At 42.2% G+C, this 12,476-nt stretch overlaps 1 protein-coding gene across 1 annotated transcript in view; it reads left to right on the forward strand.

Moving 5' to 3' along the window:
- CEP250 (centrosomal protein 250) overlaps window positions 1–12,476 on the forward strand; it is a gene marked incomplete at its 5' end in the record, with an annotated part of 30,990 nt that overhangs the window by 8,872 nt on the left and 9,642 nt on the right. Inside the window, 12 exon segments of the mRNA XM_084296509.1 lie at window positions 366–548; window positions 1,482–1,626; window positions 1,917–2,063; window positions 2,241–2,471; window positions 3,972–4,165; window positions 6,279–6,406; window positions 6,588–6,757; window positions 7,540–7,719; window positions 8,804–8,938; window positions 9,247–9,390; window positions 9,834–10,135; window positions 11,622–11,781. Coding sequence (XP_084152635.1) covers window positions 366–548; window positions 1,482–1,626; window positions 1,917–2,063; window positions 2,241–2,471; window positions 3,972–4,165; window positions 6,279–6,406; window positions 6,588–6,757; window positions 7,540–7,719; window positions 8,804–8,938; window positions 9,247–9,390; window positions 9,834–10,135; window positions 11,622–11,781 — 2,119 coding nt within the window.

A 12,476-nucleotide genomic window follows, 5' to 3' on the forward strand; every position in this document is an offset into this window, starting at 1 on the left:
GAACTCTCCTTCCCTAGTGTTCATATGCCTCTTTTCAGCACTTCAGCATCCTGCTCTCACTGCTTTTCATGCTCTACTGCTATTCTAAGGCTGTCTTTGGAAATGTAGAGCAATGTTGGAATACAAGATGCATCCTTCTCAACATACCACTTCTCTAAATTCTGTTCTTTGGGTGCCTCCCTAGCCACTGCTTCTCACTGAATGCAAGCCAAAGCCTGCCTTAAGTTCTCCTTCCCTCCACGGTTATCTTGTGAGGAGAAGAGCATGTCCCTCCTTATCTTGCTCCTTGCAACTCCATCCTAGAATTATGAAAATGGAATCAGTGGTTGTGCAGGTCTCCTCATTCTTTTAACTTGTGTCTGCAGTGACTGTGCAAACCTAGAGAAAACCAGGAGAGAGTTACAGCAACAGCTAGACGAAAGTGAGCAAGAAGCCTCGCGTCTGCGTCGAAGTAATACTGAACTGCAGCTGAAGGAAGATTCAGCCCAAGGGGAAAAGCTGGAGCAGCAACAAGCAATGGAGAGAGTATGCCATGACCAGGACCTCCTGTGAGTGTTAAAGCTTTCTCTGGGCAGGGCTGAGCATTTGCCAGAGTTTTAGGAGATCTCTTTGCCCACAACAAAGGAATGAATTTCTTGTGCTTATCATCTGTAGCATAGAAAATTGAGGGAGTACATGGGCAGATCTGGGTACCTACTGACATACAGCACAGCTGCCTCCATGTCCTTTCTTTCTGACCCTTTAAAAAAATCTTTCCAAACCTGACCGGGGTGGTTGATGACAGGCATAAACTAAAACAGATATTCAGACTGGATTTAAATGACAAAAACAAACAACGTGACAGTCACAACATATCTGAGCAACCTGTTCTACTGTGTGAAGGTTCCACCCCTGGGAATTTAAAAAATGCAACTGGATAGAGCCTTGAGCAACTTGGACTGATCCCATAGCTGATCCTGCTTTGAGCTGAAGATTGGGCTGGTAACCTCCTGGGGTCCCTTCCAGCCTGAATTGCTCTATATAGTCCTATGATCATTAGTTTGAAAATTCATATACATCCCCTCCCCAAAAAGATTGCAAGCTCTTCCAGTGCTGAAGGTAAGAACAGTTTGGGGAAATATTATGTAAACCCCAAAAAAGTATCTTACGCAGAGAAGAACTTTGCTGTCTTCTGTCCATTGTATCAAAAAGGAGAGAGGTAACTAACAGGCAGGAAGCTGTTAGGATAAGAGTTACCAAACTTTTTGGAAATGTACTGTGATTTTTGAAAACTTTTTTTTACTTTCTTACTGATGAACATTTCACCTACATCAGTGAGAAAGAGTGGCACAGCTCTCCAAAAAACAGCATTCTTCAAGTGTAAATAGAAAGTTGGTGGAAGTCCTTCAAACTGTTGTAACTGGGGTTTAGTATGTAGTCTTTGTTTTGGAAATTATAATGTTTTTGTCACTAAAAACATGTTTACCTTTCCCCTTCTCAAGTCTGAAGGACTTAGCTGCACTTGAAGCAAAACATTCATTATTACAGAGTGAGTTGGTAGTCACAAGAGAGATGCTGGAGGAATCACACCTTCAGAGGGATCTGCTGAAGCAAGAGAAACACGAGCTTACAATGGCACTGGAAAAGGTATGGACACTTTTTCCTAGGTAGCAGTTGTGGGAGAGGGGGTTCTGATAGCAAGACCACCACAGATGCTGTTTCTGGCAGTATAAGTGAGGAGAAAATGGTGTTATCCTTCTTGGACAATGCTGTGTTCCATACAGATTCTGCAGTGGATTTAATCCCCACGTACTTATTGGAAAGGTTTAACTGCGAGTACATCAGGCTTGTCAGAGATGGAAAGGGGATCTGGAGTTGCTGCTTAAAGTCAGGGATATTCCTGTCTTTGTTTTCATGTTGTTCGTTTGTCTCTCCAGGCAGAGCAGTCAGTAGCAGAGTTGACAGGGGCTCAGAATAAGCAGAGTTCTGAAATAGCTGATCTACATGTTGCCACAGCAAAGATGAGCAGTATTAATGAAGCTCTTGCATTGGATAAAGTGCAACTGAACAAGCTTGTGTTGCAGGTGAGCAGAGTTTCCAAGGATTCTGCCAGGTGATTGTCTCCAGCTGCTGTTTCTTTTCAGACTTTGCCTTCAGACAGGATGACTGTCTGAATATCGGGAAGTGTTATTTTTCAGTCCAGACTTCATGCAGAGTAAATCTTGCTGTATTTTGTTTCCTCTCTGCTTCCATGACTGTAGCTGGAACAAGAGACCGAAGTTCTGTCAGGTAAAGTGGATGAGATGGAGAGAGCAAAGACCTCTGTACAGGAGAAGATGAGCTCTTATAAAAGAACAAATGAAGAGCTTTGCGCAGAGAAATCCCACCTGGAGCAGCTGCTAAAGAAAGCAGAGGAGCAACAGGAGGGGCTGCAGGTGCAACTGAGAATACTGACAGAGGAGAAGGAAGAAACCCAGGAAAAACTCAACCAGGTAAGACAAAAAAACAGGTTCTTCTAACATTTGGCTGCTTGGCTAAGGGAAGCTGTGTCTGTTTGATATTTCAGCACTTTTGTCAACAAGACGCTTGGTAGTACTGGAGGTCAGAAAGCTCTGTTTACTTCCTTTTAGAAATGGTTTGATGGCTTGCAGAGGTTGTATTTCTGGGGGATTGATCTGTCCTTTGTTTCTACAGCATATTTTAAACTGTCTGTTTTGGCCTGTTTTTTTGCTTTTGATAAATTTCATAGAAATTACTTTTGTTGCCTGTGCACCTGAATGAGGCTGCTACTGTTATCTGTGACAAAAGAAGCAAACAATTGTAGCTCTTCATCTTTTTCTGAGGTAAAAAACAGGGCATATGTTTCTATTCATGCTTTTTGTTGTGAAGACCACAACTTTCACAACTCCGTTCTTATGTTTAAATCTAGGAAGCAGTACAGAGCTGCAAGTCAATATCTACTGCCTTGTACTGCTACAAAGGGGAATGACATCTTGCTGTTGTTGTTCAAACTATATTTTAAGACAAGACATAAATTGTAGGTTTGAATTGTTAGAACCTCTTTAGGCTTTCAGGAGGAATTTAAGAAATAGGTGAACAGGCAAGATTTTTTTCTCTGGACTAACTGATTTCAATATATTAGAGAAAAAGCTCATGGGAATCATATCACTGGAGGAGAGTTTTTCATCATTTAAATGACAGTTTTGTAATGTACAGTCATGGGTATTTACAGATAACTGAGAGGAAAATAGCTTCTTTCTCATCATCTGTTCTGTTCTAGTCTTTGGCTATAGGGTAAATTGTTTGTCAAGTACAAAGCAGAGGTGTTATATTGAAGATAAAAGCTTAAAAATAGTGGTTAATCTTCAAGATTGAATATCAGCAAGGTATATTAGAAAACTTATTTGTGTAAGATGATTAAACATTATTACTGACATGAATTACTATATAGAGTCTACCATTTTTTTGGCCATGTCAGCCAGACTTTCATAAATCATTAAATGACAATGCTCACCATAAGGGCTGTTTCCCTATCAAACAGCACCTCACTGCATCCAACAGCTTTACATTTATTCCTTTCTTTTTTTTTTAAAGGAGAAACCATATTTATTTTAACTCTCTTCAGTGAGGAAAGTTACTTTTGCTCAAAGCTACCTGAAAATTTCCAGCACTGATACAGATTCAGAGAGAATTTTAGTTTGCAAGGTAGCAGTTCTGGAAAATGCAGGATTTTTGCATGAAAACACGTAGTCTGGGGTATGTACGTTTTTCCTAAAGTAGCTGTCTGGTCCCAGCCAACCCAGTATAGCCCTACACACCACTTCCAAGTCCCAGTGCCTTTCGGCACTGTAAGTATTAGTGCTGTATACAGCAGATGCTCTTAGGCTTTTATCCCACAGTACAGGAGCTCTAACTGATTCAGAAGTGACACTGGTTGGCTCTGAGCAGATCTTCAGAGAAATGACTAGAACTGTATTTTATTCTGCTTTCAGGTTTACCTCCAGCAAGAGTCAGCTAGCAGTGGTTTGGAGCAGTTGCGCCAAGAGTCCTCTCGCCAAGAGGATGCACTGGCCAAGGTGTCCAAAGAGAAGGAATTCCTGGTGCATGAGAAGGCTGCCCTTGAAGTGCGACTGGCAGCTGTGGAACGGGACAGACAAGGCCTTTCAGAGCAGCTGGCAGAGGCCAGGTAAAGGCAGGGAGGAGGCCCTAGACAGGACATTATTTAATGTCTGTAATTATAAAGGTGGTAATCATTACACAAGGATTTATTGCAGACCGTGTGCTTGTCAGACAGCTTGACCTTCCATAGACAGAAAATTGAAGAATCTTGAGGGGAAAAAACAACAACCTGTATATCGTGGTTTGAATGTTATTTTTCTGAGAGCTAAATCTAACAAAGCTTTGGGCTCATGTTTGTGCTACCTTGCACGTGACTGTGAAGTCTAAAGCAAGCCAATCTGAATCCTCAGTATCAGATACCTTTGCTCTGCATTGAGAAATAACAGTGCCATGCTCTCTGCTTGCATCTAGATGTTTAATGGAGCCTGAGGCTTCTCTTTGTTTTTGTTTTCTTGTTCTGTACATTTGAACAGAAACCTTTAGGGTTCAAGGGTACTATATACAGGCATTCTGAGTAGGACACTGTCATAGAGGGTGAAGCTAGAGGCTTCTGCTGAAGATCTTGAGGACTTTCTGTTTCTAAGCTAACTCATGTTAACTGTGGTACAGGACCTGGGTTTGGTTCTGCCTGCAGTGGGGAAGCTTCTTTTGAAACCTTGCCAGTCTTTGGGAATTGCTTATCACTGATGTGTGGGTCCTGTACACCTTAGCACGTGGCCTCTAGAGACGGATATCACAGAGATATTATGCAGAGAAGGAACAAGATACTGTCCTTGTGCTGTATCAGGCTACTAAGATCAAACGTGACAAGTTCTGCTTTTCACAAACAAAGTTTGTCCTGTGTTCTAGGTGGCTTTTAGAAGACTCTTGAACTTGCAAAGCTGTATAAATGTTATTTTGGAGGTTGTCTGTCATGCATCATGACTTATACTTGACCACTCCAGAGTATGTTGTTGGCAAGGCTGATAAACGCTGTTTCAGCTCAGTATGTTTCTTGAGAGCTGCTGCTTCTTCTGAGCTCCAGCTTCTCTTATTTGATCCAGCTGAATAATATTTTGTCAATTTGGCTGTACTGCTTGCTCATAACTTTTATTGCTGGCTAAACTTCCAGAGGAGAGTGTAGCCAGAGCTGCAAGGTGGAATATGATAAATTTTGAACTTGAACTGTCTATAAACAGCTCTTCGCTTTCTTCTAGTGGCTGTAACACTGATGTGATTTTCCAGGTTTTATCAGTGTAGGTGAAGTGGAGGATACTTACTGCTTGATTATATCTGTTCCATCTATTGTCATGAAAACAGAGATTGGCAGCAGGTACTTACAGAGAGTCTTTATTAAGCATTCAGCTCTTTTTATTTTTCAGTGACAGCATCAGTAAAAAGAAGAGGGAGATTAGTTATAAAGAGCCTTTGTTAATAGATAAAAGCATTAGCACGAAGAATCGTCAACTGCTCTTGCCAGATGATGGTCTCGAGCCTTTTGCTGTCACAGTTTTGGACTCTGTCTTTTCTGTTCTGTTTCAAAGGCTGATTTCTATTTATCCTTAAAGTGTAGCACATTTACTTTGGACTGTCAGAAATTGGCATAGTCAGATATGTGTTTGCTCTTCTTTGTTGTACAATGGAAGACATATCTTCAAGCAAGCAGTGAAATGTTGCTATTGTGGATTTTATTGCTGTACCTTTAATGATGTTATCCTAATTGTGTCCCTGTACTAATGAAGCAATGCTGTATATTGTAAGACACTGGCACACAGGACTCAGTATTAGAGCAGGGAAGTAACTTCAGCTTCAGGTTCCAAAATCCTGTTGTCATTCAGAAGTGCTGATGGTATCAGGGCTGTGAGCCCTGATGGATGGATTTTTGCTTGCTGGTACAGACTCTGTGGGCACAACTACTTGTTTGTCATATATCAGATGACAGCAATTTAAGATTTGGCTATTGAGATCAAATTAGACTGTACTTCCTGTGTTATGCTAGGTCACAAGTAAAACCTGGGCATTCCCTTGGAGAGGCCTGCCTTGCTATTTAAAGTAGCAGAAATATGTTTTATGTTCGTAAATTTCCACACAACCCATTTTCCATTCTCAGGTGTGGGGATTATGAACCACTTCTTACTGGAATAACTCCCTGAGCATGTTAGGAGTAAGAAGCTCATTCTTTCTATGTTTACAACATGCAGGTCAGTGAAGGAGACCCTGGAATCAAGCCTGTTTGAGGCGCAGCAGCGTATATCTCAGCTGGAGATCACTAGGAGTCAGCTTGAAATGCAACTGCATACAGTCATCCAGGCTAAGGAAGTGGTGCAAGGTGAGAGCCTCGTGTATTTTGTCTCTGGTGATACTCTCACCTGGTTGCAGTGCAGTGCTGAGGAATGAAGGAGATGCAGCCAGAGCCCTTTTGCACTGAAATTAAAACAGCTTACAGCTAGCAAAATCAGAACCGTTGTTTCTGTAGGTACTGAATTTCTTGCCATTCGTCTTGTTTGCAGGGGAAGTGAAGTGTCTTCAATGTGAGCTGGAAGCAGAGAGATCTTTAATGAAGCAGGAACGGGAAAACATGGCACAACAGCTCCTGCAGACAGAACAGCAGTATAACAATGCTCTCAAACTTCATCAAACTGATCATGAAGTGGAAATAAACAAACTCCTACAAGACCTGGTAGGAAAGAATATGGTTTCAAGCAGTCTTTGTGGGATGGATTTAGCGTAATTATAGCCTGAGCCTGAGAAATGGCAGTAATCATCTGTCATAGGCCACACACTGCTAGGTCAGACAGCAGAGCCAGTGGCTCATCCTTGAAGTCTCGTATGCGAAGGCCCACATGACTATGTCAGGACAGTAAATGCAGTCACCAATTCAGTGTGGCCTTAAGACAAATTCAGCAGAAGGTTGGGTGAACTCAACCCAAAGCCTCGCAGCAAAGGGGTAGGATCTTGACCAGACTGCTGTATATCATGAGGTAGATTACTAACATTCCTGCCAAATGCAATCACAGAAACTACGTTCCTTTCTTTCTGTCCTTTCATGGTTGTCAGAGTTATTACCCTTGGGTTCAAAGCATATAGGACAAGCTCCTTGTTCCTGGTACTTCAGTCCATGGTCTGTCTTGTCACTAGAGCATCAGGATACTGGCCTCTTTCTCATCCTGCAGTCAGTCTGCATCTTTTTATTGAATAAAATGGGATTGAGTTCTGAAAATGGAGATGAGAACAGAGAGAAATGCTAAGAACAAGGGTGTTAGGAAACAGGCAGCCATCAGAGAGGGGAAGGTGTTATCTCCATTTATTCCACCTGCTGACCTGCTTTTTAAGTTCCTTGAAGGGCACAAGGCAGCTGCTGTTTGCTGTTCAGGTAGAGGCTTGGGGGAGGGATGGAGATTCACATGTTTCTCATGAGGTTACCTGAGACTACATCTTGGAATCTTTTCCTTCACTCATCAGGCAAATGAGCGGGAAGGGCACCATTTAGAGCTGCAGGAGATGCTGGAGAAATGGGAAAAGGAGAAAGCAGAGACAGAAGGTGAGCATGAGAAGAAGCTGTTTGATATGAAGCAGAAGGTTGCTACAATGCAAGCTCAACAAGAAGAGGAACGAACTAGAGTTGAAAATGCTAAGCAAGAGGTAAAGAGTGTGAAAGCAGAATTCGTGTTTTTACTCTTCTGGTCTCCTTATCGGTAATTTTTCTCTTGACACTGTACATCTGGGTAAAGATGTCTGTTGGATGCCCTTCTGTAAACAGGAGTTGCCTTAACAACCATAAGACTTTTGTGCCATGAAGCACAGTGCCTATAATGCAAGAGACTATCAGAGTGTTAGTTTAAGAAAGGCAGGAAGTCCGTTGCAGACCTGAAGATAGCATAAACACCATAATCATATCTCACAGTGGTGAGCTGAAGGAAGCAATGTGTACAGAAAAGATGGAGTTATGGAAGTTAGCTGGATATTGGACTGTGAGAGCATGCCTTGAGTGTCCCTTTTTTCTGAAGTGTTTGAAGTGTTTTCTACTTTGAATTTGGTGAAGTGAAAGGCATTCAGGACTCTTTGGCAGTGGGAATTAAATGTTTCTGAGTAGTGTAACAGAGATGGCCTCCAGGCTGTGTTTCAAGTCACTTGCTGGGTAACTGTTTTGTGACCAGACCCATGTGCCAAAGCAACCCTATTGTGTGCTGAGAGTCTTCCTTGTGTTCTACCCAAATTCCTTCTTATGCAGATTGGCAAGGCATGGCCGTACCCATAGTTGTGTCTGCAGGTACTGAAATGACAGAATTAGCTGTAAGAGGTGGCAGCGTATCCTTAAAACTGCAGTAATTTTCACCAAGCCCCACAAGAGTTTTCCGAAGGAGCTGCTAGCTTCAGCCTTCTGGCAGACTTGCATGTTCTCTATTGCAAAGCAGATGCAAGAGTCTATATTAAAAGACAAACAGGACACAACAGAAGACGAAGAATACGCTCACCAGCACTAGAAAAAGGTCACACATATTCCTATTAGATGGTTAAAAGTTTACTGAATACTCAGTCACAGATGGACCGCATATGTTTATACTGCCAAACTCACTTAGGAATCTGTGCCATCTAGTGACCTAGGAAGCCAGCAGCATGTTGCTTTGAGAATATGTGAACCTATCAGCCTTCCAAGTCTTTGAAGTCCGTGTGCATTTTTTTCTGTGAAGATTAAACCTGGTTTTTACTTTCTCTTTCTGTACAGGTCCTGCTAGAAAAAGAGAGTGAGAAGAAAGCTTTATTAGAGACACTACTCCAAACTCAAGGAGAGCTAACAGAAGCCTGCCAACAGCTTGAGCAACTCAGGCAAGAGGTGAAAGAGCAGCAAGTGTATGGGCAGGTAAGTCTCACTAGTAGGGCAAGTAGAAAATACAAGCAGTTGGTAACAGAGCCAAGTAAACAGTGAAGAACGGTAAGAAGAAAATGAAACACAGGTCCTGGGACTGAAGAGGCAAGAACTGCTGTAGACACTGAAGACACAGAGCATGGTAAGCTCCAGAAGCCAGCAAAAGGAAGGAAGGGTTGCAATGGAAGGAGTGGTGGGTAGAAAAGGAGAAAGTGGCTGAATGCATGTGAATGAGACAGAAGGAGATAAAACATGGAGCTGATGGCAGGTCCCAGTAAATTGCTTTCCATTTGTATTTACAGAACATAACAGAAAAGCTGAAAGCAGAGCTGCGAGAAACTCATTGTAAGATCAAGGCAATGGAGAATATGCATAAGGAAGAAATCAAAACCATCAAAGAGGAACTGAATATTCTTCTTCAACAGAGGGATGATCTACAAAAACAGGTAACTTAAACAGCAAAAGATATTTTAGTCATCAAACATGTCATGTCTCTACTTCTTGCTTTTCTGTTGCAAAACAGGCTGTTGGAGTAATTCCTCTGACTGCCATCATAGGTCTCCATCTCAGCTGGTCTAAAGGAGACTTAGCAGTCACCTGAATCTCAGCTGCTGCCCTGGACAGATAAGCTACTCCTTTTTCCTGTTTGCCAGTAATCATCTGAATGGATTTTTGCTGGTCTGTTACTGCTAGCCTTGGTTTTTTAAGATTTTTATCAGACAAATGTGATGTCACTCTAGATTTTTATACAAGTCAGTTGTGTCCATTGCGAATTTAGTACTTCGTGACAAGATGAAATTTAAATCTGTTCTTCCCCTTTCTTCATAGTACATGATATGGCTGACAGTGACAAGCTGTAGTCTTTGAGTGCTGTTATTTGTTACTTCAGGTGGAAGAGCTGACATCTCAGCTAGCAGCTTCCCAAGAGTCCCAACAAGCAATTGGCCTCAAAGCTCAGCAGGATCTGAATGAGGCACAGGAATTGTCAAGGCAGAAGGTACTGGAGGTTGTGCAGCTCCAGAGGATTTTGGATGAAGAGAGGAGCCAGTGGGAAGAGGTAGAATATCAGAACAAAGAGCTACAAGTGTGTCTGCAGTCCTTGGAGGGGGAAAGGAGTCGATGGGAAGAAGTGGAGCGTCACAATGCAGAATTTGAGGCTTCACTGAAGGTCCTGGAGAGTGAAAGAGCCAGGTAATTGAAAGCCTGCAAGACACTCTGTTCTATTTAATGAATTCCCTCTTTTAGACTTTTGCATATGAAAATAGCTCTTTTTTCTTTTGGTCACGCTTTTTCTGAAGCCAGTGGCTTTTGAACTAGTCTTTTCTTTAAAAGGAGGTGTTCTTTTATTATGTCAGCTTATAAATACTGTAAATTAAACTTTCGGGGGTTTAAGCCTAAGGAGGCAGGACAAGCTGCAGTATAATAGGCTAAATAGATCCACCAGATCCACCTTGGGTTCACTACACTTCAAACATTTAAGATCTGCACTAGTCTTCCATCCTTACATTTATGGTTGGAAGAAGCCATCATGGAACTTGGAGGCTCCCAAGAAATGAGCATGTTTTTCATTGCCCTGTGTTACCCCATTCCTCAAAATATCCTAACAGGCATCTGGAGATGCTCAAGCAGGGTCCCTTGTAGCCTCAACAGTTATCAATGTTATTGTCCAAGGAGTGCAACAAAGAAGAGAAAGGAGGCTACTTCATCTGGTGAAGTCCTGCCAGTCTTAAACAGAACTCTTCACTGAAGAAGTTAAGTAAAAGGCAGAGTACTCTTTTTTTCTTTCTGCTATGAGGGATCCTACATCTTATATACGGATCTGAGTATTTCCTCCAAATCTCCATTACCACTTCTGGTGTCTGCCTTCATTTCTGCAGGGCAGTTCTCAGTGAGTTCTCCCAGTCTGTACATCTCAGAAATACTCTGTGTGAGTGCACATTATGGCTAGCATGAGGGATATGTTTCTTAGGCTGTAGCTTTCACAGAGGTGAAGTAGAAGGCAATCTGTGGTAAGACAGTTCTCTAATTGCCTGTTTCTTGGTCTCCAGCCCTTTGTTGTACATCTATGAGCATTAACATGAGCTCCAGTGCATGGAGCCACCCAGCACAGAGGTGTGCATACAGACAAACAAGAGGATAAGAAAGATAAAAAGGTATATTGTGGATTCTAGACATTTATAAAGATGCATTTATCCATAAACCCATTCACAATTTGCATGTTTTCCTCTTCCCTGGAGTTCTTAGCCTTTTATGTTCTTCTGTGGCATTCTTGAAGTTGAGAAGAACCAGTGGTGGGTAAAACTGCCCCTTGGTACCACCTGTACTGCAGAATGGTAGAACATGGGATTGTATCTGTGGTTATCACTATGGCTTTTAACATCTCTGGTTTAAGTGTTTCAATATTTGTGCACCCATATTAAGTTGTCTATATTCTTATTCACATTTCAAAAAAATATATGAAATTTAGCCAATAATTCAGATTTCCTCTGTGGAAGTGAGCACAGTGGACACATGCTTGGGTGTGATTGCCAGCCTGGTTTAGAACTGAACAAGCAGCCTAGTTATTTAGATAAACCTCAGCAGAGACAGTAATTTTCCCCTTGGTGGTGGAAGTCCTAAGAGGTTTCTAAATGTTATACAATGTAGTAATGAGTCACATACTCTCTCTTTCTTTCAGGCTGTCTCTGTCTCTGGAACAGAAGGAACTGAGCCTCAAGACCCTGGAAGAAAACAACCTCGCCCAGCAGAACGAGGTGTCTAAACTGCTTTCTGCTATCCAACAGGCCCAGCAGCTCCATTCAGACCACAGAAGAGAAATACAGGAGCTCAACAACCAGGTGCCCTATCCAACAAAATTTTCTTCTCCAGGGAAATTGAATACCACTTTCAACTTTTAGGCCCTGCCTTTTTTCCCCTTCCAACAACATATGCTCCTGTGTTCTGAGCAGAGACTTTGCACATAAAAGTGAAGGCTAGATCTGCTGTGTTCTCCCTGTGTTGTCGTCTGTTCTGTCATGGTTCAAGCCATTAAATCTATGAGGAAGAGCAGAAGACTGCTTTGGAATTCCTCAGTATCTATGTTGGAATGTCCCTAGGTGGTGTTTCTATCTCTATATAGAGACAGAAACCAGCAATCTGGTGAAACAGAAGTAGTTACCACAGAAGGCACTTCCATCTCAGCCAGTTCATCTGGTATTTGGGGGATGCACAATAAGGGATGCTGACAGACTTCTATTTGCTTCTACTCCCAGGCATATCTGGCAGCCTGACCTCCATGCAGCGATGCTTGATCTGCCACCTCACGCTGCCAGCCTTCTACTCAAACACTTGCAGCTTCTGTTCTGAGGTTGGAAATTGGAATTGCAAATTCTGATGGTTGGGCTGTTGCTTTCTGGATGGGGAAGCTTCCTTTTGGCCCCTTAACCTCCAGGCACCAGAATAAGTTTCTAGCTTACTGTCTCTTTTACTTAGTCTGAATCCTTGTTGTTTTTTTGTTGTTGTTGTTTGTTGTTGTTTTGTTTTGTTTTTGCCT

The sequence above is a fragment of the Netta rufina genome (genome assembly GCF_964035555.1).
Source record: "Netta rufina genome assembly, chromosome: 16".
Classification (NCBI taxonomy): domain Eukaryota; kingdom Metazoa; phylum Chordata; class Aves; order Anseriformes; family Anatidae; genus Netta; species Netta rufina.